Raw genomic sequence first — 26,935 nt, forward strand, 5'->3', positions numbered from 1 at the left:
GGGTTTGAAGCCCTTGCAGATGTGACAATTGTCACTAATGTGGGCCTCACCCAAGCACTTCAGGCAGGTCAGATGAGGATCACTGATCAGCATGGACTTTGAACACATCCCACAGGACTTGAACCCTGGGGAGTAAGGCATTGTACCGAAAAGAAAGGAACAGTCCCAAAGGACACAAAACACGGAAACCTAGTGCTAACTAACTTGAAAAACTATCTAACAACTAACAATAATTAACGTCAACTATTTACAACGAGGGAAGCACTTGAGTAAACAAATCTGAGATTGCTTCAACAACTATCACTGGCCATAAGAAAGAACTGAGATGGCTCGAGGGCAGCTCCGCCCTTTAATACCAGCACTCAGTGGCACAAGGCGACAGGAGGGTTCTCGAGCCACCCCAATGTGTACTGATGGGGAAAAAAAGTCTCGTACATCTGTGTACAAAGCATGTACACACCTACAGTGAAACTGACATATGCAATCACTTGAAGAAGAATTATCAATGATTTGCTGTCAAACTGGAAGGCGGTGTTTAGTGGGGTCCCACACGGATCAGTCCTGGGTCCAGTACTATTCAACATTTAAATTAATTACTTGGATAATGGAGTGAGGAGTATGCTTATAAAATCTGTGGATGACACCGAGCTGGGAGGGGAGTGTTGCTTGCACTTTGTAGGACAGGATTAGAATTAAAAATGACTGACAAATTGGAGAATTGATCTGAAATCAACAACATGAAATTCAATAACGATACTGAAAGTGCAAAGTACTATACGGAGGAAGGAAAAATCAAATCCACAACTACAAAATGGGGAATAAGTGACTAGGCAGCAGTATTGCAGAAATGAATCTTATAGTGGATCACAAATAGAATACTAGCCAAAGATGTGATGCAGTTGCAAAAATAAGGCTAATATTCTGGGGTCTAATAAAAGGACTGTCATATGTAAGATATGAGAGGTATTTATTCTGCTCTACTTGGCACTAATGAGTCCTCAGCTGGAGTACTGTGTTCAGTTTTGGGTGCCAGACTTTAAGAAAGATGTGGATAAACTGGAGAGAGTCCAGAGAATAGCAACAAAAATGATAAGATTTAGACATCTGACCTATAAGGAAAGGTTAAAATAACTGGGTATGTTTAGTCTTGAGAAAAGAAACGGAGGGGGGCCTGATCAAAGTCAATATGTTTAGGGCTCCTGTTTATCAGGGTTTAGTAATTTAATTTTTGAAGGTTTATTTTTTAGCAATTTTTGAGTTTTATGTAATTGTTCAGAAATGGGGGGGTGTAGCGAGGTGGTGGGATACCCCACAGCCCCGCTGAGCGCTGAACCTCCCCTAACACCGTGGGCGGAGCCACCGGGTCCGGCGCCGACCCGGAAGTATAAAAGCCCTCCTGCAGAGCTCAGTGGAGAACAAGCCGGTGGAGAGAGCAGACGTCTGAGGCCGAGCTCCCGCTTGGGAGACAGCAGCAGGCCGCGACCGGCCTGCTGACTCACCAGGCCAGCCAAGCCTATCCCTCACCCGTTACCCCGAGAAGGACTGGCCGAGCCTGCCCCTTTCCAGCTACCCCGAGGAGGAGCCAAGCCTGCCCCTTTCCCGCTATCCCGAGGAGGAGCCGAACCTACCCTTCGCTACCTACCCGGAGGAACCGATGCTGGTGGAGACCACCGAGGACACTAGTACGGCCCAGGTACCCTACGAGGGGGAGTGTGGAAGTAGCCCGGGGGCAGCTGACCCCAGACTGGCTGCAGCACTGCCAGAGCTTATGTCAGTGTGTTGTGGCCAGGATCCCCACTGACAGCAGCGAATTTCCGCTGCTGCTAGGGCCCCGGGCTGGGACACAGTGCAGTGGGAGGGCCTGCGTCCCCCCTGCCACCCACTCTTTGCGAGGCAGACTCCCCCTTTCCCTGGCCTAGAGAGGCTGGGACTACAAACCCATTGACTCAGCCCCTGCTTAAGGGCCTGGGTCCCTGACTATTTGATTGCTGCCCCGCTCCGACCTAGGGCCTGGCCTGCTACAAACTCAGTGACTCAGCCCCTGCTTAAGGGCCGGGGATCCTGAACTATTGGCTTAGCCCCTGCTTCAGGGCCTGAGCCTCTAACCGTGTGTTTGCTGTCCCACACTACCGCTGGACCAGGACTGATGGCGGACCAGAGCGAGGCGGTGGGATACCCCACAGCCCTGCTGAGGGCTGAACCTCGGCCGAGACTTCTACAGGGGGTTTCAGGTCTTTCTCTTTGCATATACTGTAATGACTAATGTATATTATACATATTGCTCATTACAGTATTAATACAATTATATCCTCAATAGTTTTTGTAATGTGCACTAGGAAACTTCTAGTGTGCAACAGCAGGGTCTACCCGGACCAATTAATGTGCAATATGTTAGCGCGCTTTACAAGTCACATCCCGGTACTCCATGTTACTGTTCCGTGCACACAAGTCCTTAGATACAAATAACTATTTCTAGTGTTTTTCTGGTGTTAAACACCAATTTCATGTTTTTTTGTACTGGGGGTGTTTTATCTGCGCTTATTGGTTAAAACCTAAAATCACAACTAAATATGTTAAGGGCTGTTATAAAGAGGACAGTGATCAATTGTTCTCTATGTCCACTGAAGGTAGGAGAAGTAATGGGCTTAATCTTCGGCAAGGGAAGTTTAGGTTAGGTATTAGGAAAACTCTTCTAACTATAAGGATAATTCAATACTGGAATAGGTTATCAAGGTAGATTGTGGAATCCCAATCATTGGAAGTTTTTAAGAACAGATCAGACAAACACCTCTTGGGGATATAGATATACTTGGCTCTGCCTCAGTGCGGGGAGAAGGGGTTTACTAGATAACCTCTCAAGGTCCCTTTCAGCCCCACATTTCCCATGATTCTATTATTTCAGTCAATCATGTTCTGGCAATCTGCTGGCACCAAACTTTACCCCAATGAAGAGAGTATAGTACCTGATTCATTCAGAAAGTGAACTGCATGAGGAAGTTCATTTTCATCCAACTGTAACTGACTTTCTTGCACCAGTTCTAATAATTGCTTATGGTCAATCACAGGAAATTCAGTTGGAACATTTTCACGTTTGAATAAAATTATCTTCTCAAGTTCCAGATAGCTGTCTGGGATTAGCTGTCCTACTACTGGCTGGTCTCTGATCTGTGTAATTATGAATAATAATCTTAAAACACATTTTATTTAGTTTTTCTTTTAAATTTCAGACAGATGCATGCAAGATTTAAATTAAGCAGAGAACACAGGTAATCAATGTCAATAGAACAAAAAAAAGTTATCTGATGACTAACCACCGCTTTTTAAAGATTCACAAAAATAAAAAAATACTTCAAGATACATTATGAACATATTTTAAAAATTAATTTTTCATAAAGTACTTCCAAAATTCATTAATATACAAAAGTAAATCATTATATACCAGGCATCTGAAAAGATTGTGTTTTTCAAATCTTTCTTACCACAATAATCAGAGTTCAGCTAAATGTTAAAAAGATCTGAGTCAGGAATTCTGTATGTAAGTGAAGCATGCATACCAATGACTAAGGCTGTGAGTCTTTCACGGAAGTCACAGATTCCGTGACCTCCATGACTTCTGCAGCCGCTGGTGCTGGCTCAGGGGCCACCCGAGCTGGGAAGCCCTTGGGCCAGCAGCAACAGTTTGGGTGTGTGGGAGGGGGCTAGGGCAGTGGGTTGGGGGGGCGCTTACCTCGGGTGGGGGGGCTCCCCGGCTCCCATGGCCCTGCAGCTCCTAGACATCAAAGGGGCGGGGGAGAGGGGCTTCACACTGCACTCTGCTCACGCTTGCAGGTCCCACCCCTGCAGTTTCCAGTGGCTGCGGTTCCTGGCCAATGGGAGCTGCGGCAGCTGGCGCTTGTGGTGGGAGAAGCACACCTAGCCCCCTGACCTCTCTGCCACCTGGGAGCTGCAGGGACACTGAGCCAGGTAGGGAGCCCCTGCCAGTCTTTCCCCCCAAGCACCAGCAGGGTTATTGGCCGTGCCACGCGGCCCACCCCAGCAACAGTGGGGGTACCGGGCTTCACCGCCCGCCCCCACACCAGCAGGGTCCCCCAGACCGCCCCTCCCTCAGAGCCCCGCCCAAGTTTTAGTCATGGGTATTTTTTGTAAAAATCATGGACAGGTCACGGGCCGTGAATTTTTGTTTACTGATTGGTTTCAGAGTAGCAGCCGTGTTAGTCTGTATCCGCAAAAAGAAGAACAGGAGTACTTGTGGCACCTTAGAGACTAACAAATTTATTAGAGCATAAGCTTTCGTGGACTACAGCATATGCATCCGAAGAAGTGGGCTGTAGTCCACGAAAGCTTATGCTCTAATAAATTTGTTAGTCTCTAAGGTGCCACAAGTACTCCTGTTCTTCTGTTTACTGATTGTGACTTTTACTAAAAATACCCGTGACTAAAACATAGCCTTACCAATGACATACTTTCAGCAGTTTAGAATCCTAATGCTGTTCTACATATCTTAGAACTAATCATTGGGGCAAAATCCTGGCCCCACTTAAGTCAATGGAAATTTTGCAATTGGCTTCAGTGGGGCCAGGATATCATCCCCGGTGTTAACCTGGAACTAACCTAAACTGAAGCAACTATGATTTTTTAGATATCTATCAATAGCCTTTCAGATTCTTATATATGAAAAATGTTCACATAAGATTTGTTCCAGCTCTTTTTATCTTTCCCCTCTAGTTCGCCAGGATCCCTTACTGGAATCAACATTAATGTTTTATTGAACCAAATATCTTTTGATATTACTCAGTGGTAACACATGCTTTTCTACCTTGAGGCTAGAGAAGAAATCATGAGTATTAATTTAGCTTCACAAACTACTTATCTAGTTAATAATCTTCCTCTGAAGACTCCCCCTCAAGTTCTTAAAATGCTTAACAACATGGTGCTGGATTTTATATGTGACAAGAAATATTATTACACCCTTGGAAGACTGACAGCCTTGGGCTACCTATTTTAAACTTAAATAACTTTACCTTTATCTTCCTACCTTTATCTTCCTACCTGTTTCCTCATGATTTTCCTTTCACAGAAGCTCTATAAAATATATAATTCCTCCTTTCTCCTTATAACTGCCTTATTTTTTATAATCAATGAAGTCTAAACACAATGCTAAATTACAGTCCTGATAGCCTCTGAAGTGTAAGGGTAGGAGGACCGCCTCTAAGAATTCTGCTTTCCTAAGGCAAAATATCTCCAGAATGCCGTGGAAAATATGGCGAGATGTGGGACTGCACACCTTTAAAAGGTGTATCCTGCATTCTCCCCAGTGCTTCTCTGTTGGTAGCTTACTGAAGTATAGGAGGTGGGTCTATTCTGTTCCACACAGACATACCCATTCTGGGACAATAAGCAATGGCTGGCTCCCATCCTGTACACTGCTGAACATACCTAACCAAATTATGGATGTTACTATGCTGGTACACTGTGGCAAAGGAGAAGAAAGGGGTTTTTCCAACTTTTCCCCAGCATTTGGTGCACCAGCACAAAACTAGACATAAATATGTTACTTGGGCAGTTAGATCATTAGGGCAGGCACTGTGGGTGAAATCCTGCCTACAATCAAGCCAATGGGAGTTTCCAATGACTTCAGTGGGGCAGGATTTCTCCTTGTGTCTTTAAAGTATCATGTTCACTGATGGCACTACATAAACAATGCAGAAATAGACCCAAAAATAGAAGCTAGACCTTGTCTTCCCATTAGATTCTCTATCTTCATGTCTCTATATGAAGAACCTTCTACACCCACTTCTAGGTGTAAAATCCTGGGCTCAATTTTCCACTACACCCGACCATAGCTTGGGCATAATGGAGAAAGAGGCTAACAGGGAGCCAGTTGCAACTCTCTCTCCTCCATGAGAACACCCTCCTCCTCGCCTCTGATCTACACACTGCTTCTCTACTCCTCTTGTCTCAACTCCCAACACATCTGGCCCCGACCTGACACACCCAAGCATGTTGTTGCGCAAGACATGGTGAAGCAGCTGGTGCAGAAAGCAACAGAGCTACATCCACTAGTTTTACACCAGTGGAGATTCTCCCTATATAAGGGAAATTCTCTAAGGGGTTTCTCCAGCTGATGTACATTTGCTTTTCCCTTCGTAACACATTTTTTAAACCGTGCAAATTGAAGTTAGTGGATGGGAGAATCTGGTCCCCCTATCTTCAGCATAACCTATTCTGAACTGCTGCTTTAAAATAACTCACTTCAACTTTATGAACTTTCCACTATCATCATTATCCTGGATTAACCTTTAGGACACAAAAGCATAGTCCTACAGCAAATCACAGTATCACAAGTTTAAGAATTTAGAAATGGCTGACTGCCAGCATCACCCAAACATTCTTCTGTCTCCCTTAATCTGTTATTTCTAACTGCAGTATGTTGCCGTTCAACCAGAGTGAGTAGCTGTTGATCAGACCAATCCAACAATCCATCAGAAAAATGTTCATCTATTTCAATTTAAATGTTTTATTTCTGATATCTTATATATTAACAAACAAAAACTATACTTAGGCCTGGTCCCCACTAAGTCCCCAAATCGGACTAAGGTACGCAAATTCAGCTACGTTAATAACGTAGCTGAATTCGACGTACCTTAGTCCGAACTTACCGCGGTCCAGACGCGGCAGGAAGTCTCCCCCCGTCGATGCCGCGTACTCCTCTCGGCGAGCTGGAGTACCGGCGCCGACTGTAAGCACTTCCGGGATCGATCCGGGATCGATTTATCGCGTCTTAACCAGACGCGATAAATCGATCCCAGAACATCGATGGCGTGCCGCCGGACCAGCCGGTAAGTGAAGACTAGGCCTTAGATGATATTTGTGCTAAAGTTTTGAAAAAAAAGTAATGAAGGCAAATCTGATTTTTTTGGCTAGTGATTTGCCTTCTTCATTCTGTTATGTCTGAGGTATTATAGTAAGTTTTATTAACTTGATTTCAAACTTAAAAAAAAAAAAGTGTTACAACATTCTGTTTCCTCAACAACTTTCAATGTAAAGAACAGCATACGGTTTACCTTGAAATTCAGACTCTCCTTTATTATGGTTTTCCGAAGTTTGATCATAGCATCAGATTCTTCTGTAGCATTTACAAAATGAGAATCTTTGATTGCTGGGAAGCCCCTCTTATTCGACAGCTCTCTGGTAATTTTACTCAGGCAGGCCTTACGTTGCTTCTCACCAGAGGCATCTAAATGAGTGCCAACAAGAATCACGGGGGATGAGGAAGCTCGAGCCTGTTAATAAGATCCACACAGTTTGTTATCTCAGTGTTGAATCATGATTTTCTCTTTGATTATGTTTACACAATTCAACCATTTGATCATAACAACATATGTAAGTCTAGGAACACAAAAAGGCAACCATGTTTGTCACTGCTGCCTCTTTTGGTCATAATTTATATTTGTCTATTTTCTTCTCAAAAGTGAAGGCAGAGTAATATTAGGAACTTTAAAAACTGATTTGTTTTAATTCACATCCTGCCAGAATTTATGAAAAAAACTGAGCTTTTAAAATATGTAATACAAGGAAATATTTTAGGTCTGCTGATGGAGTAATCAGAAGAATTAAATCTGAAAGTATATGCGTTTGAAGCTGCACACCCATTTTATAGTTTTGATTCGGTAAGGCAATAAAATGTTACAGATCTGTGTCTGTAGTATATTTTAACGTGCAAGAATGGGTTTGATCCCAAACACAGAGTCAAACACACCTTTAGCTTGGGGAAGCTCGGATCTAGAATCCAAACTTTGCAGCTTGGTTCCATTTCTAGTAATATACTCTAGCAAACGTATTTTTGGAAAATACAATCTTTCAGCAAACAAATTCGTGCATCAATGAACAAGAGGTACTGAAAGTGGGAAAGGAGTACATGTCAGTTATGGCCTTTTCTAAAAATTCACTGACTATGGCTTTATACCTTGGGGCAGGGAAACAAGATGTGAACACTGTGTGATGAGTGAAGGAAAATAGCAGGTAACAGTTATGAGAAGAGTGAAAAAACCTAATATCTTTATACTGATCAACCTCTGGTACAGTTAGACTGAAAAGAGTAAGGGTGTAATGCTCAACTTGATAGTTAAGGATACGATGAGATCACGGAGGTCATGGATTCTGTGACTTTAATGGACCTCCGTCACTACTTTGGCTTCAGCCTCGCCGTAGTGGCTGTCAGCAGCAGGAGCTAGAGCTGTTCCCCACCATGGCAGTTGTGTGTTAACCAGTATAACTCTACTGACTTCACTGGAGTTTACAGCAGTGAGAAAAGTGAACCAGGGCCAATGTTCAGAACTCTCTACACACTATTTAACGGTGCCCCCTTACACTGTTTTGTCTATGCAAAATAACATCATAACTTGCCAAATTCTCATCATGCATACCCTACTGCACAAATTTGAACTGAAAACTGCACTTCTTTATAAGTCTGCAAAAAATTGTGAAGACATTTTTATAATCAATAATACACATTCCAGAAACTTCTTCATCTTAATGTTTGTACCAGCTCAGCAGCCCATACAAAAAGTTTCAAGTGAATTCTCTTTGATGCTTTCACAGAGTCACTTGGAACTTAAAAATCTATATTATAAAAACTCTTCTATTACCTTGATATTAAACAGCCATGGCTTCATAGCATCCACTTCTGCTTGTCCTTTGCTGAGATCATAAACAGCAAGATACAAGGCTCTCTGAGTCATAAAATGTGGATGAGTGCTGTAGAACTCCTCTTGTCCTAAAGGATAAAGAAATCAAATATTTCATACTACTTTCCTCACTTCACTCCTTCAGGTAAAAGAAACACAGTAGAACCTCACTTCTCCTTAGTTCACTAATCTGCAAACCTAATTAGGTCTCACAAAAATCCTGACAGTCTCATCTAACTTCTCTGCAAAACTTTCCATTGACATTAATGGGCTTTGGATCAGACTTGTGATGAACTGGGATCTAGCAACCACAGAGGCTGCTTCTTCCTCCACGAACTTCTTAAATAGCTAAGCTGTACAGGAACAATGCTTCTAGAGAGACCTGGGTTTAGACAGCTGATACCAGAGGTAGAACATTTGTAGCTGTTTGACATTGGCTCTGGAAGTTAAACAGGCAAGATCAGACTGAGCCCAAGCATGACTGTGTTCAGAACTAAATGAGACACAGATCTTTTGATAAAGCCTCTTCCTGGGAACACTGACCTCTTTTAGGGAAAAAATTCCCTATACATACAAACGTATTGAAACCTGGAAGGAGGGGTTGGGCTATGAGAGAGAGAGAGAAAGAACTAACAAAAACCAAAAACACATACAGGGATGAAATCCTGGCTCCCCTGAAGTCAATGGCAAAACTCCCATTGAGTTTCAATGGAATCAGGTTTTCACCACAGTTTTTCCTACTCACTCATATTCTTCCATAATTGTATTTGGTTCTAACATACAAAAGTGATAGGCATATTGGAACTACTTAAAGATAGATACATTAGGGTGGTTAGTGTGCACTTTGCCTGTATATGTATTCCTTTCAGTTTACCCAAACAGAATTCTGATGAAGTACACCAGAGGGAGCCCTTATACAACTGTTATGGTCTGTAACCTTAACTATAATTTAACTTAATTTTGCCTCAGTGCGGGGGGATGGATTAGATGAGCTCTTCATGTCCCTTTCAGTCCTACATTTTTATGATTCTACAGCAAATTGCAGTACTCAACTATTCTGTAGTCACATTACCATAATTAATACTAAACCACTATTATCAAAATAAGTGATCAGAGTACATTTAATGATGATGTATCCTTGGGTCTTTTGTTTTATGTATTTGTTCAATTAATCACTAATTTGCAAAATTCAGTAACTCACAATGAGTTCCTTGATTCAGAGTATGAATAAGCAAGATTCTGCTGTATGTGGTTTGAGATTTTACAGACTGTTTCTAGGAACAAGCATTGCATATATGAGTTAATCAGGGCAATAAATTAATATGTTTGTGAACAGAATACCTGCAAAATCCCAGACATTTAATATCAATTTCTTCACTTTGCCTTTCACGGGAACTGACCAGTCCTTTACATCTATGCCTATTGTAGGATTCTGTGTCCCCAAATCTGATCGTTTGCATTTCATTAGCTGCTGTAACAGTGTAGTTTTACCACTGCCAGTATTTCCCACAATCATGAGTTTCATTCTATTATAAGGGACAGCCTTCTTTAGCCGCTGCTGAAGAAACCTGGCATGAAAAATAGTTGATAAGATGTGTATAATAAAGACACATACCAAAAGAACTCTCGAACTAGCAAACCAAGATCATTCCAACCCCTTTTCAAATTATTTACATAAACATTATTTAATATTGCATTTAATCTTTTTGACAGTATGTGTGTTCATTTTGTATTTTTTAAAAATGTTTAACACAGACTAAATATCTTGTGTGTTTTGAATAACTAGTGCAAAATTTTCTATGAGTGACATATTGTAATATATTAAAGATGTACTAAGCAACCATTGAATACCTTTGTTTGCATAAGAGTCATATGCTTTTCTGGAGATATCATCAACTCATAAAGTGATACTATTATATTTTCATATGACTATGAACCACATTTTTCTTGAGGAACAAAGGTTCACTGGAATCATAACTAAGTCAAAGATCATGTGGGAAATCAGTTGATACCTTTAAAGGGGCATATTGTTACCACACCATCCACTGTGTATTCCACAAAGACATGAAAAACAGACAACAATAGGATAACAAACCTTATAATGTCTCTGGCTTTGCATCCAACATGTTTGAAATCTAAATTAAGATGAAGCCCATCCAAAGGAAGATCCCAGACTTTGGACAACTTTCCCATTTCATCTGGAAAGGATCTCAAGCCAGGATTATAACTTACATCCAGAGATGTCAAGTTTTCAAGGAAGCCAATTTGAGGAGGAATCTGGATAGAGAAAAGTTAATAAACATTTGAGCATTTATTAAAAGTGAGCATTTATTTGTCTATATATAAGGATGAGTATCTTAAGCAAATTTTTAATAAGACCAAACACAATTCCAATTCTTTCCTTCCAGTTATTATTATTATTATTATCATTATCATCATCATCTAAAGTATACATGCCTAATATCTTGATTGGACAAGAAAGTAACTCTTAAAGAACTAATTTTATATCCCTTTTACAAAGAAGATGACAAATACTGTTCTTACCATACATTAAAGACAGAAAGAGCTTTAGGAAAGATAGTCATATTCTTTTCAAAGGCAATACACAGTTCTAATTACATGCTATTTTACTACTAGGGTCTTCATTCATAAAAAGTCACGCAAGAATGACCAAATTTAATTTAGGGTTGATCTGAAAACCAAGTGATCATTTTAAAGACCATATACACCTCTACCTTGATATAACGCTGTCCTCGAGAGCCAAAAAATCTTACCGCATTATAGGTGAAATCACATTATATCGAACATGCTTTGACCCACTGGAGTGTGCAGCCCTCCCCCCCCCCCCGAGCGCTGCTTTACCGCGTTATATCCGAATTCGTGTTATATCGGGTCGCGTTATATCGGGGTAGAGGTGTATAAATATGAAAAGCGGTTGGATGTTTTTAAGTATCTAAAAATTCATACTTTACCTCCTTTAACTTGTTACGGGACAGGTGTAGCTTTTCTAGCCTGGACCATGCATATGCTTTTTCATTCAAGTCCAAAATGTCTATCTGATTGAAGTTAAACAAGAGCTCCCTTAAGTTTAAGGATTTCCAGTGCACAGGTCCAGGCAGGTTTATGATTTTATTGTTGCTTAAATCTACTGATCGCAAACTAAGAAAATAAAGGGGGAAAATTAGCAGAGAAAATAAATAAAATGGAGACTAGCTATAACTATATTAATCTGTTATAAACAAACAAAGGGGGAAGATATTAGAATAAGAATTTCTGTTGAAAATTTAGATAGGAAGATAGAAACTTATTGATGACATAAGGCCAACCTCAACAATGTTCTTAAAGGAAGTAATATTAGAAAGCAACAGTAATTATCTGAGACAATATTGCAAATAGGATGTGGATATATCGGGGGGGGGGGGGGGGGAGGGAGAGGAAAAGAACACCAGAGAACTATGATTGCTTCAATAAAGCGTACTGTTAATGTATTTATTTACACATGGAATTATATATTCTGGAAATGAACACTCATAATATAATGAATATACTTATTTCAGTGACTGAACCAAAAGTGGCACTTTCAAATACATGCATGTGCAGTTACATCAATATGGGATAATATAATTATTTTTATTTATACAGTATGATGAGTGTGCATGGTACCATCCAGATTAATAAAAGACCAAATCTAAATTCTGCTTTCAGTCACACCTGTGTAAACATAGGGTAACTCAAATGAAATCAATAGTTATTCCAGTTTTTTACCCATATATCAGAGCAGAATTTGGCCAGTGGTCCCAGGTTCTAGTGACTTCACAATAAGGGCATCTTTACTAAAATAAACACACTTAGAGCATTCATTTCAATATAATATCAGAAGAATGTACTTATTTTAATGTGTTTTATGAGATTCAAATAAAAAGGCACTAAGTGTTTCCCTATATGTTCTTGCATGTATACTACATGTTGAAGAAACACATGAATCATAGAATATCAGGGTTGGGAGGGACCTCAGGAGGTCATCTAGTCCAACCCCCTGCTGAAAGCAGGACCAATCCCCAGACAGATTTTTGCCCCAGATTCCTAAATGGCCCCCTCAAGGATTAAACTCACAACCCTGGGTTTAGCAGGCCAATGCTCAAACCACTGAACTATCCCCATTATGTGCATTTATTTCTATGTGCAATCTATTGAACAAATTCAGCTGTGTTTATTTCAATGTGAAGTATGAACTATGAAAGAAATTCTTGGACCTCTTATCTGACTTGTCTGGGCTGGGAGACACAAAGCTTGAGAGCTGCATCTCCTTCAATAAGTTTATTAAGTTTTAGGGCTGTCGATTAATCGCAGTTAACTCCCACGATTAACTCAAAAAAATTAATCATGATTAATCACAGTTTTAAATCACAATGATAAACAATAGAATACCAATTGAAATGTATTAAATTTTTGGATGTTTTTCTACATTTTCAAATATATTGATTTAAATTACAACACAGAATACAAAGTGTACAGTGCTCACTTTATATTATTTTTTATTACAAATATTTGCACTGTAAAAATGATTAAAAAATAGTATTTTTCAATTCACCTCATACAAGTACTGTAGTGTAGTGCAATCTCTTTAACGTGAAAGTGCAACTTACAAATGTAGATTTTTTTTGTTACATGACTGCACTCAAAAACAAAACTATGTAAAACTTTAGAGCCTATATGTCCACTCAGTCCTACTTCTTGTTCAGCCAGTTGCAAAGACAAAACAAGTTTGTTTACATTTATGGGGGATAATGCTGCCCACTTCTTATTTACAGTGTCACCTGAAAGTGAGAACAGGTGTTCGCATGGCACTTTTGTAGCTGACATCGCAAGGTATTTACGTGCTAGATACTTCTATAGAAGTAGCTGGAGTCAATATGTAACCAGTAGCGGACACTGGAAGGAGTAACAGGAGGAGGCCACAGAGATATTGGATACATAGGAGAGGGGGGTGGAGCTGCAGTGCCAGAACCAGAAGTGGTGGGAGGGAGCTGCCACGTGAGGGATGAATAGAAGAGCAATACTGGTGCCTAAGAAGTGACTTGAAAAAGTGGGTTGGAGAGTAGTGCTCAGGCTGGGAGGATAGCAAGAGGAAGTGGGCGAGTAAACCTCTCTGGAGCTTGGAAAGGTGGTGGAAAGGAATGGGAGTGGCAATGGAAAGGAGCAAGTGCATGAATAATGGAGTGTGGGAGGTATTGCTAGGCCATTTTAAAAATTGTTTTTTAATATGTTAACTGCCTCCTGGGTCTGGACTGAGTATTCGTTACATCCCTAGTATTAATGTGGTTGCAATTAAAGGATGGCCAAAATAATGCACTTGGCACAATGTGCTAAAATTTAACATAGCTGTAGCAAACTTAATAGGGCTAGTTTTCACATGAATACTGCTTTGAAGGAACAGCATAATTTGAGACAAATGCAGCTCTAACCCAATTCAACTTAGGGGGCATATGCAGTGTTATTCTTTGAGAAGGAACTTATCATAGACATTTGGGAAGGGAGCCACTGGACTCAGCTGCCTTGTGTAAAATGATAAAGTTCCAAGACTTAATGAAAAGAGAAATTGCCAATATCCTTTTTACCGTCTTTGCACCAGAAAAAACAAATTGGTTCTAACTCTGGAGGCAAAAATGGGCAGCTTCAGCATTCCTAAAAACATCTTTTAGTTTACAAAAAAAGAGAGGTTCATAGTTTGGAACTACCTAGGGGATTCAGGCTTTCTGCAGTTATTGAAGAAAAAGTGACCTACTCTAGCTTGAGTAAATGGTCACCATGTTTTAGATTTAGACTTTTTAGCATGATTTGCTGAAAACGCTGAGTAGAAATATGCTGTATTTTCTGCTTAATAATGGCCATTCCACTAGGTTTTCCTTCACAGAGGACACAACATTGGCCTTAACAGGTGAAATAACTTACTGTGGAAGAAGAAGAATCGCTTCTGGAATACTGACAAAATGATTTTGAGATAATTTTAAATTTGTTATGCTAGATGGCAAGTTAGGTATGGTATCTAAAATAGAAAAGAAACTGAATTATTTCCTTTAGGCATCATTTTTCAGCACTTTTTACCTTAGTTTATAAAGCTGTCATTTTCTAAAATTAGAGATAGATTGTGAGGCTAGTTTCCAAACACTGGTATCTGTTTCTATTTTTTGGCGTTCAAATTGGCACTTGGAGGAGTAAATAACCATTTTAATCACCCAAGTGTTGACTTGAGCTCCAAAGATAGGATTTGGATTTTCTTTTTCAGGAACTCCCATTTGAAAAGTGAGCTCCCAATTTGAAGAGTTTAGAGAATAATTAAAATACCTGTTTTCTCCAAATATTTCTACATTTTTAAAAAACTTTTATTAGACACTATATTTAATTTCATATTGTTATCCAACATTGAAATATTCTTATTTACATTTTGCTGTGTTACTAATACTATATATGCTTGTCATTCCAACAATGTAGTAAAATACCATATGTACATAAAAGATTGCTTAAAACTTCTCTTACATAACAGCTACCTTCTGAAAGACTGAGAAACTAGATTATAAGCATGTGCAAAATAAAAAATTCTATATGTTGGATAGACGTAAGAAATTCTAATAATAATTTAAGAACTTCTATAAATTCATTAGGGCAGGTGATTCATTTATTACAGTTTCTCAAATTAGTTGTTAATTTTTTGTATAAAATGTTTTAAGCCATTGAATCATACTCTGTATTGCTTAGTCAGATGACAGTACCAGGAGAAATCTTTGCAGACACTCAAAAGGCTCACTAATCTCACTTAAATCAGTGTAAATTTAAATAAATGGAGTTATACTGAGGTAAAATTGGCATGAGAAAAGAATCAAGTTCAAGTTACTATTTATCAACAATTACCACGCCTCAGTACCTGAGATGCAACAATTATTTCCTATGGCAAGCATAGGGAAATAGTATTGTATATGTGATAATGGTTGTGGTAAACTGTGGCTAATGGATATAGTGTGGTAACTATTGATGAATGTTTAGGAGGCTAATACTGTATATTAGACCTTGCTGTTTTTCAAGCAGTCTTTACATTAACTGATCTGCTTTGCCTTGTCCCTATCTGGACTATACCATGTATCATCTAAACCTCTCTCATTCTTTTTTTAGCAACTCCTAGAATACTTACCAAGTAAATTCATCCTGGCACTAAATAGCTCCAATTTTGTGCACTCCTTGAGAAAATTAACAGCCAAGGATGAAATACTGTTCTTACTAATGTTTAAAACTTTCAGTTCCTTCAAGCATATGGGTGAACATATACCTGAGATTTTGTTTCTAAGATAAAGGAAAACAAATATTAGAAGTGTTATACAAAACTACTTGCTTAAAAAAAAAAAAAAGGAAAGTTAGAGTATGGACCTGATTTTGCTGTCTTTACTTATGCAAACAGAAACTGAAAATAGTATTACCTGAGTAAGGACTGATGGATCAGGACTGATATATATCCGCAATACCAATGCATATGACAATGTGAATACCTCATCATATGTATTTATTCACTTTATAATTAAAATGTTAGCATGTGCAATAAAGTGTCATTTTCTAATTACACATTAAAGGTCCAATCCTTCAAGCATGTGATTAACTTTAAGTAAGGGTATGTCTACATAGCAATTAAAAACCCGTAGCTTGCCCGTGCCAACTGACTCAGGCTCGCAGGGCTCAGGCCAAGTGACTGTTTACTTGCAGTATAGACATTCAGACTGCCCTTTAACTTGAGCCCCGCGAGCCCAAGACAGCTGGCACACGCCAGCCGCGGGTGTCTAATTGCAGTGTAGACATACCCTATGTGAGCAGTTCCACTGACTTAATATGTATTTGCAGGATTGCAACCTAAAGATCTGCTGTCAATTTAAAAGAAAAAGGTAACATGGACATGGACAGACAAGGAGAATACAGATAGTTCTAAGATTAATATATGATATTACAATGCATGTATTCTAGAAGAAAGAACAAGGGAAATAGAGAGAGTTAAAGATTTTCATTGTGAAATATAAACTAAGATGTTAGATTTCAGAGTAGCAGCCGTGTTAGTCTGTATCCACAAAAAGAACAGGAGTACTTATGACACCTTAGAGACTAACAAATTTATTTGAGCAGAAGCTTTCGTGGGCTACTAACCCACTACTTCGGATGCATAGAATGGAACATATATTGAGGAGATATATATACACACACATACAGAGAGCATGAAAAGGTGGGAGTTGTCTTACCAACTCTGAGAGGCTAATTAAGTAAGAGGAAAAAAACTTTTGAAGTGATAATCAAGATATTCTATGCAGCCGAAGTAGTGGGCTGTAGCCCACGAAAGCTTCTTCTCAAATAAATTTGTTAGTCTCTAAGGTGCCACAAGTACTCCTGTTCTTTTTAAGATGTTAGAGATATTTGGGAATGAGAGGAATAGCAAAAACCACTCCACCATGGTGATATTAGAAACATGAACTAATCTAATGAAAAATAATAAAAATGAAGAAAAGGAATGGAAACCTGGATTCTGCATCTCCTTGCTTTTGTGAATTTAATTAATTACTATAACACATTTTTGATCAGAAAATAATTTACATTCAGTAACACTGATTATTCTGGATGAAATAAACTGATTATTTCCTGCAATTTTTGTTAAACAGTAATCAAATAAACTGGCACTATTCTTACCCTTCTAGCATTAGCTGTTCTAGGTTTTCTGCAATATCCGCAAGAAATTTAGGAATGCACGACAGTTGATTGTATGATAGATTAAGCTGCTTCAGAGTTGGGCATTTGGTATGTGGATCCAAAGCTAAGGAAGGGCCAATGTCATTCCGCGAGATATCAAGGTTTGCAATATAATTCATTTTCAGTAAATAAGTAGGAAAAGATGCAAACCGGTTACTGTGCAAATCCAAGTAAGTCAAACATTTCAAAGTCTGAAAGAAAAGGAGAATTTCTTTTTAAAAAGTACAACATATAGATACGAATTTCTAATTTTTAAACTAAATTAATATTTTAGGCAATTACTTCATATTTATTTTATTTATCCTATCAAGTAAAATGAGAGAAAATGGTAATTATTATATAATACTATATCAGTAAAATAAAGAGGATGTGCATGCATGCTGTAATAAAACTAACTAGTACAATTACACAAAGTCTTTAGCACAGTGGTCTCCAACCTTTTTACGCCCAAGATCACTTTTTGAATTAAGGGCAACCCAGGATCTACCCCGCCCCTTCCCTGAGGCCCCACCCCTTCCCCAAAGCCCCGCCCCACTCACTCCATCCCTCCCTTTCTCCGTCACTTGCTCTCCCCCACCCTCACTCACTTTCACCAGGCTGGGGTAGGGGGTTGGGGTTCAGGAGGGGGTGCAGGATCTGGGCTGGGGCTGAGGGGTTTGCAGTGTGGGAGGGGGTTCTGGGCTGAGCCTGGGGCAGGGGGTTGGGGTGCAGGAGGGGGTACAGGGTGCTAGCTCTGGAAGGGGGGTCAGGGCTGGGGCAGAGTGTTGGGGTGCGGGGTAGTATGAGGTGCTGGTTCTGGGAGGGGGCTCAGGGCTGAGGCTTGGGGTTCAGGAGGGGGGTCGGGATGTAGGCTCTGGGAGGAGGCTCAGGGCTGGGGTTCAGCTTCCTGCCGGGAATCACTTACTTCTGGTGGCTCCCGGTTGGCGGTGTAGTGTTGCTGTTGGTAAGGCAGACTCCCTGCCTACCCTAGCCCCATGCCACTCCTGGAAGGGGCCAAGGCACCCTTGCGGGGAGGTGGGTGGGCGGCACGTGGCTCCGCGCGCTGTACTCTCTGCAAGCACCGCCCCCGCATCTCCCATTGGTCACAGTCCTGTTCCTGGCCAATGCAGGGGCAGTGCTGAGGGAGACCCCTGCCCTCATGCTCCTTGGGCTGTGCTGGCCACTTCCAGGAGTGGCATGGGGCTGGGCTAGGCAGGGAGCCTATCTTAGTGGAAGCCTCGCTGTGCCGCCAGAGATCGCGATCGCCTTGGAGATCCTCTAGGATCGACCAGTCGATTGCAATCAACCGGTTGGTGACCACTGCTTTAGCATATAAGTAGCATATGCAGTTCTGATTTTCATTTACATAATGCAATCATGTAAACTATCTGTAACATATACGTCCCAATCTGACTCTCTCCAGTAAGTATATGCCAGAAACTACCTGAGCATGTCTGCACAACTAACTGGTTAACAGCACATTCAATTACTGCATGAAAATTGTACACATGCAAATTAGGGAAGCAAATGTACACATGTAGGCACATGAAAGACCAGATTGGCATCAATCTTAAAAGAACTGATAATTTTCTTGCATTATGTAATATGACATAAAATTACTTCACACAGTTGTTCTGGAATGCTTCTGAGTGCATTTTGGTGCAGCTCCAATTTCTCAAGATGTTCCAAGTGACCAGTTAAGCAGCAGTTCTGACTGATGGCATCTATATTCTCCAGCTCATTTGATGAAAGATCTAATGACTTAATATAGTCTTTCTCAGAGACCAATGAAGACAAACTGTCTGATCGTTTTAAATACGATTGGAATTTTGAGATCCCTGCTATTAAAACAAAAACATAAGCATTCATGTTCACAGGTAAAACATACAACAATTTAATAAACACAATTTCATTGATCTCTGAATTACAATTCACAGAATTTGAGGTCTAACTCTTCACCCAATGAAGGCAATGGCTGTTTAGATATTGGCTGAAATGGGAGCCAATGGGGACTTCTGTTAAGAAGCTGCAATTCAAATTCCCATAGGGTTCTATAGGGAGTAGAGGTATACTTGTGTTCTGCATAATACAAATAGCTTTAAAAATGCTTCTTAGGGCAGTCGTGAATGTACATGGCTTTAAAAATGCTTTTTAGGGCAGTCATGAATGTACATTATTATACATAATCTTACAGAAATTCTTTGTAAAGCTGAAGAGAAAAGTGCTTTACTGTATAAGCAACATTTGTACTGTTTTATTAAAGTTTAAAGTATTAGGAGTAATTTTTCTAAACAACATTTTTGGAAAACTTACCCCTAATTTTTCAAACTTGAATAGAACAGTGCCAATGTTGCTTAGACAGTTTACTTCAATGGATTACTGATTACAGTTATCCACAAAAAATGTTAAAAACTGGAAAATCTTATGTATTTTTACATCTGACTTACTGTGAGATTCATCTGAAGACAATAATCTTCTTCTTTGCTTCACTAATGGTTCATGATCTGAACCAGGTCCCTGGTAAATCCAAAAACAGAACAAAAAACAACATCTGTAATATTTTTACATCTCTAAAAATGTATGAATTCGATTAACTTTCTTTTTATAGCAATCTGCAAGTCATCCACACAGTAATTCAAAAAGATGAAAATTTTAACCTTAAAATCTAACAAAAAGTATCTTACTTACTGTTTCAGAATTACTGACTTGTAATACAAAACAAGAATAGATTTCAAGTATAATGAAATTTACAGGCTATTTTTCTTTGACAACATAAAAATGACAGTTAGTTTAAAAAATATGATCTGAAGTTTAAATAGTTCTCGTTAGATCGGAATGGCTATTTGTACTGTTTGTCATAGGCAGTTCATAAACATTTGCTGAAATAAAATGCTATCTATAGCAGCACTCTATTTAGATGGGAGCACAGTCATCACACAGTTATGGAATATTTTATAAGGTACTAAATGGTGTATTGGTGACCACCAGTCATTTCTTGATATTTTATCATTAATAATAGTTTTCCATCAGGCAACATACATAATGGATTTAGGGAGGTTTATAGTGAATAAATTACTTATCTTACCAGAGAATTGGAATGCCTTGGCAAAGTAGGAGAATATGTTTGTAAGGTTGTATCTTTGTACAGATCAGTAACTGCAATGGAGTTGGATTTCTTTTTCATCAGAAATGAACCTTCACTCCCTATTACAAAGTGAGGACATAGAGCTACAGAAAATTCAACCAAATAATACACATATCAACGTAAACTGTAATGCGGTATTTCCAGCACATTAATAATAGCAGGAATTGACAGGCTAATTCAATGTGCAATATGTAAAGAACATACTCTAGAGTATATGTACTGTACTAATTTAACGAGCTCCAGATATGAACTTTAGTTTGCTAGGTCATTCCTTTTGCATTCACACTAACAGGATTTTCAGAAATATAGAGCTGTGATACTTAAGTTAGCTTTAAAAATATATCCTCGTCTGCTTGGAAGAAGGAGAGCTCTGAGCCGTACAGGCAAACATGCTGTTGAGGGGAGCTTCAGACTTGTGGCTTCAGCATTTCTTAGAACAAATTGCTGCATCAGCCATTAGAGGCCACTATAGTGGCTGCTGTTGAGTGATCTATAGTTGCCTGCCCTCCTTCCTCCTGCAATTCTATCCTCCTCTTGGTGGCTCCTCTTCTGCTCTTTGCCTATGCTGTCCTATAGTGGCAGCACTTGAAGCTGGGAGGGAAGGAAGGGAGGTGCCTTCTGAGTACCCCCTTCTCTTGAATGGGAAGGAGAGGAAGAGTGGAGTCCCCTCAACTCACTACCACTGCATGAGAGGGTAAAAGAAAAAAAAGGGATCTGGCCCCTTTTGGCCTTCGGATGAGAAGGAGAGAGATGGTGGGAGGGTGAATGGGATGAACAAAAAAAGGTCCAATGGCTTTCTCAGCCCTGACTGGCAAAGGCGGGAGACAGAGAGACTCCTAAATTCCTTTGGATATTAAGAGAGAAGGATGGATGGGAAGCTCCTGGGTTTCTTCCCACCTTGGATGGAAAGTTACTATACACAACAATATTTGGTGCTATTAGATACATTTTATATATTGATTCACATCTTATGCCACCACAATACAAAATGTTAATACAAATAATAATTAATGGTATTGTGAATATAAATTCTCCCTCCCATCATTGTTTAATGGGAAATGTCTGAGTGTTTTGGTGGCTTCTGTGGTTTCGTATATCTGGGCCCCATTCAGTCTTATTCTCTCCTATCTGCTGGACGTGTGAAGTGGAGACAGGAGATCTGTGTGCCTCATACTCATTCATTGTGGAGGAGGAGACAGGCCTCTAAAATCCTAAGACCACCCCATTGGAAGAATTCATGTTGTTCACCACAATTTACAAATGAATACCAGTTTTGCTATATGGGGCAACTAACAGTATCTACTAGCATACATACTTCTGGAAAATAATACTACAGTAATGAAAAATGATGTCGAATGATGCAATAGAAAAGAACAAAATAGATAACAAAAACATCAACAAGTCAGACTTTTCTGATTCCACAAAGATGTTAAAATTCTAATTCTTGAGCAATGGTTTTAGTTTTCCAAGATTTTCAAAAAATAACACTGGCATTAATGCAAAAAATCTGATTGTCTAGTCAATTTTATTAGTCACTGAATGCAATGCAAAAATTCTGTTGTAACTATTTAATGACATTAACATTTACTATAATTACTGCCGGGAAAGATTGTATGTTGAAGATGCATCCCTGGAATTTAAGTTAAGTTTTCTGAAGATGTGATAAAGACTTCTTTTTTAATAGAGAAGGTGAGTGAGGTATCTTTTATTGGACAAACTTCTGTTGGTGAAAAAGACAAGCTTTTGAGCTACACAGAGCTTTTCTTCAGGTCTGGAAAAGGTACTCAGAGTGTCACAGCTAAATACAGGGTGGAATAAATTGTTTAGCATAAGTAGTGAACACATATTCTAAGAGACCATTTGAGGTGAAGTGGCCATTAACACTTCTCCAGTTATAAGACAAAAAAGAGTAATAAGCTGTAATAAGCCATAAATCCAATGTCTTTATTAAGACCACGATTTTTAGTGTCTAGGAAAAAGTTATAAAATTAAGCTCCTAGCTCATCTTTTGAAGATGTTCTGCAGGTTTCTTTGAGGATGAGGACTGATAAAACAGTCAATTTATATCTGACCTATGAAAAGTGTTTTCTCCCAGGTGATGTGATGTGTTAGTCCTTTATTGTTTTTCAGTGTGAGTTCATTTGAGCCAATGAAATGATAGAAAATAAATTAAGTGAATAATCTAAAACCTAAGAACTTTAGTTTCGTGTTTTGAAGACACATACATTTACCTGTCACGGTTTTCCACATATACACAAAGGCTTATATAAAAATATCTTACAGTTATACACGAAGTGTTCTACCTTAAAACAAATAAATTGGGGTATATACTTTATTACTTTTTATTTATTACTTTATGGTCCAATAGTTGCCAAAATACTTTAAATTGAATTTTCATCCCAAATTCTAGACCAGCATTGTGAAGAGGAGATAAAATTGCTAGAGTATGCGTACCTTCACTATCGATGTCATCACTCAAGCGAAAAACACTGTCTACTAATGGCTCAGGCATGAATATCCAATCATCACTTTTATCCAGTACATCTTCAGAGAAAGTTACATCAGAACTGGATCTTGATCGGTCTTCTGAAAAACTCTTCATTTGGTATCTGAGCACCATTCTTGCCAATGCAGAACCTGCATCTAAGACACCAATAAAGTGGAATGTTCTTCAGTAAATTCATGAAAATTAAAATTACTATAAAGACTTGATTTTTTATTTTTAAAGTGTAGGGCCCATTTCAGAACCAAGAGGGCTATGCTGATTTACATGACCTATGTAACAGGCTCTCTAACACTGCATTTCAATTTTAAAACTCTTTCTGAAGGTTTGTAAAACATCATTAGGAGGGTTTATCACATTTTAATATAACAAATTCTATATACACTTACTTGTTTGTTTTCTTATAGGAGTAAGTTTATTTGGGAACAAAGGGCTGAGCCAGGAAGGTTCAATTCTCCCCATACAAAATCCTCCAAGACATATACTGCTGTTGGCTACATCCAGGCTAAGCTTCCTTAAGAGCAAGCTGATGATCTGGCTATCTCCTTTCTTTATGCTGACTGTTAAAGCACTCCGAACATCCTGCTCTCGAGCACCACTACTTAATAGCAGTTCCACCAGCTTAGGATTGCTTCCTTTCTCACAAACCTATTACAGAAGAAATGAACAAAATGTGTGTAAAACAGGAGCTTAGATTTTAACAAGCGTTGTTTCAACTATTGTTTCTCCATATTCTCAGCACGGTGTCCTGGGATGAACTGTAACACAGAATTTCCTAAACATCAAGGCTGAGATTTCTAAAACTGCCTAAGTGAAGTTGATCAAGCCCCCTAGGCTGCTTTAGCCTACTTGTGTAATGGAGACCTCCAAAACATGTGGCAAATGCCAGATGTTTTGGCATGAGTTCACATAAGTGGCTGGTTATACCAATGAAAATGATGAATAATTTGTGTTTTGCTTGCTGCAATCTGAAGTCAACGGTGACACGCTTCTTGGGATACCCAGGATTGAGAGTTACCTTTTTACCCTCATGCCTCCTGAAAGAGGGAGACTTGCTTGTGCTTAACTGAGTGTCAACTCCCTGACACTTCTGGTCAATTAGCCCAACAACTTATTTCCTCTGGGCTATGCCAGCCCTTACTATGCCTTGCAGGTTAACACTAGGTGTACCTCAGTCACCAAGCCCCTTTGAAACTTTTCCCTGCAGGATGCTCAGAACACGGCAGGATTGGGTCTAATGATAGTTAATCTTGCGCACACACACACACACACACACACACACACACACACACACCATCCAAAAAAGTGACATCTTTCAAACCAATATAACGATCTACATTTTCAAGAACCTACCTGATAGATTAAAGAGCTCGTCTTTGTGTTCTTATTAACATCAGCTCCCAGTAAAAGTAAACATTCAGCCATAATGCTATTGTACTCAGCACATGCTTTCTCCAGCATCATGTTTTTTAAATCATCATTGTTGGCTATTTTAGCGAAGCATTTACAGCACAAGCTTTGAAACTGAATGGGAAGAGAAATAATTGAAATGAAGGTAGCAAACTTCAGAACATTTCAGAACATCTGGATGTGGAGTGATTGAAAGAGAGAAGATACCTGCTGGTCTCTTTGTTCAGTGAAACACATGGACATTTGATAAAAAATGACTGTGTCAAATGATTCATATATCAGCAGCTTTGCAAAACAAGGTGACAAGTCAATGATTGTCAAGATCATGTGAAATCCCTACAAATAACAAAATGATGTGATCAACAACAAATGTACATTTAAAAAATATCAACTTTTAAAATGATGGAAGTCGGATAACATGTGTTACAGAATTAATGAAAATAAATTTATTAGTAAAACAGATATACTCTTTTGGTATCTTTTGTTTTGGTTTTTAGACATGTAATCATATTGGACTGCAAGGTAGATCAGAACATAGCAGAAGGTCTGAGCATCGAACCACTTTTAGTCTTAAGAGTATTTCTACACCGTAGTCAGGAGGTCTGATTAAGCCATTAAGGCATGCACGGACATACCCGGAGCAGCACTGATCAAGCTAGTTTTCTAAAAATAGCAACGAAACTGGTGGTGCAGGTGACTGCACAGATTAGCTGCACGAGCATGTACCCAAGGTCCTGGACGGCCTTGCACTTGGTTAGCTAACCCATGCTGCTGCCTGTGCTTCACTGCTATTTTTAGTGAGCTAGCTAGATCAAAGCTAGCTTTGGCATGCCCAGATGTGCTTCAATCACACCTCCCTACTGCCGTGTACATATACCCTCAGTTGCAGTTTAGTCGCGGTTAGTTTGACTCACTTATGTAAGTTAGTGGCAGCTATTGGTTGATGTTTTGAAAAACTAGCATTGGGCCTAGTCCATTACCAGGACCACTGTTATAAACTGAAATTACCTAACTTCATGTAAAAATAAATAAAACATTGTCAACATTTTAGGCCCAGCATTTAAATTCACTGAAACACTACTTTTGCTGAAAACCTTAATTTCCAAATTACCCCTAGATGTATACATATTCTCCCTCCAAACTATCATTCATAGATATAAGAAAGAAAATAAAACAGAACATAATTTGAATTAATTCTTAGCATGAACAAAGTTATACATGTCTTCATAGGTTGAGATAGTGCCTAGCTATAGAACAAATACACAGGAGAGAAAAAAGGAAGACCTTTCCCCTCACTTTTGCATCCTAGTGCAAGAGACAGACACAATGACGGATCCTGTGCTCAGAAATAGCAAGACTGCTTCTTACTAATGCCCAGAGGACACAAGTTACCCCATATGGTGGGTGAAGATGCCCCCTATCAGATATTGAAGTGTTCACACCACACAGCCTGCATGCCTGCTCCATAATGTTCAGTTTGAAATACCAGTTTGCTAAAATACTTATAGTAAATCTAGAAATTAAAGAGAAAAACCCAACAACTCTATTTGTAAAATGTGAGGCTATTAACTAGAAACGGGTAAACTGAGTGATAGACAAAAACCTGTATTCAAAACTCATTGCGACTAAATATTATTTGAGTAATTTCCTCCCCCAAACATTATTTTTTTCACTTTTCCCCGTTTCTGTACTGGGCACAAAGTTAAACCTGAAAGGGAAAAGCCAAAAATCTGTGAAAGAAGGCCATGGATATGATATTTCTAGCTTGAGCTGAAACAGAAGTAGTGGGACTCAGAAGAAAGTGACCTCACACAATGGCTTCATTCCACTAGAAAAATAAAGCGGATGACAAGCAGGGAAAGCCTCACATCTACAGGAGCCAGAAAAAAAAAAAACTACGGCACTCATTGCCTGACAAAATAAAAACGAGTACCACCCTCACTGCATTCAAAACTATATGCAAAACCCATCTGTTCAATAAACTGTCCCATGACAACCTTCTCAAGTACAACAGCATTCACACACGTCGATATTTTTTTAAAAATCTCATCAATAACTTTAAGCTTGTTGCTGATGCCATGGCTGAAAGACACATATTCTGTGTTTATTTTTCATAAAAGGTGCTCAGATACAACTATGATGGATACATTATAAAATGATGATTGATAGAGTGACGGATTGTTATCAGGGGATTTCTATTCCAGTTTTGCAGACCATATAGGTTCAGGTAAGCATCTATACTTATGGATGCATATTCTGAACTGAATTTATGCCTTCTGAGACAGCCATCACTTTGGGAACCTCAACAGTTCGATTTAATTTTAAGTGTTCAGTTGCTCAGCTTTATAGTAATTCTATCATTATTTGTATTACTGTAGTAACTAAGAGCCTTAGTCATAGAACATGTTCCCATTGTGCTAGGCACTGTACAAACAC

General features: G+C 39.2%; 1 protein-coding gene across 5 annotated transcripts in view; it reads right to left on the reverse strand.

The window, feature by feature from the left end:
* Positions 1-26,935, reverse strand: part of LRRK2 (leucine rich repeat kinase 2) — a 130,990-nt gene that overhangs the window by 33,553 nt on the left and 70,502 nt on the right. For 3 of the 5 annotated variants that reach the window (XM_065554212.1, XM_065554231.1, XM_065554240.1), the window contains 16 exons: positions 24,707-24,835; positions 24,443-24,613; positions 23,479-23,737; positions 23,041-23,229; positions 20,527-20,645; positions 19,889-19,958; positions 19,062-19,282; positions 17,403-17,653; positions 15,874-16,022; positions 14,640-14,733; positions 11,660-11,846; positions 10,783-10,964; positions 10,029-10,255; positions 8,649-8,776; positions 7,065-7,283; positions 2,964-3,165 (listed from right to left, as the gene is read on the reverse strand). In XM_065554212.1, coding sequence (XP_065410284.1) covers positions 2,964-3,165; positions 7,065-7,283; positions 8,649-8,776; positions 10,029-10,255; positions 10,783-10,964; positions 11,660-11,846; positions 14,640-14,733; positions 15,874-16,022; positions 17,403-17,653; positions 19,062-19,282; positions 19,889-19,958; positions 20,527-20,645; positions 23,041-23,229; positions 23,479-23,737; positions 24,443-24,613; positions 24,707-24,835 — 2,797 coding nt within the window. The remainder of the gene's footprint in view (positions 1-2,963; positions 3,166-7,064; positions 7,284-8,648; positions 8,777-10,028; positions 10,256-10,782; positions 10,965-11,659; positions 11,847-14,639; positions 14,734-15,873; positions 16,023-17,402; positions 17,654-19,061; positions 19,283-19,888; positions 19,959-20,526; positions 20,646-23,040; positions 23,230-23,478; positions 23,738-24,442; positions 24,614-24,706; positions 24,836-26,935) is intronic. The other 2 variants (XM_065554216.1, XM_065554223.1) reach the window with 2 other exon arrangements.

The sequence above is a fragment of the Chrysemys picta genome, chromosome 1 (genome assembly GCF_011386835.1).
Source record: "Chrysemys picta bellii isolate R12L10 chromosome 1, ASM1138683v2, whole genome shotgun sequence".
Classification (NCBI taxonomy): Eukaryota; Metazoa; Chordata; order Testudines; family Emydidae; genus Chrysemys; species Chrysemys picta.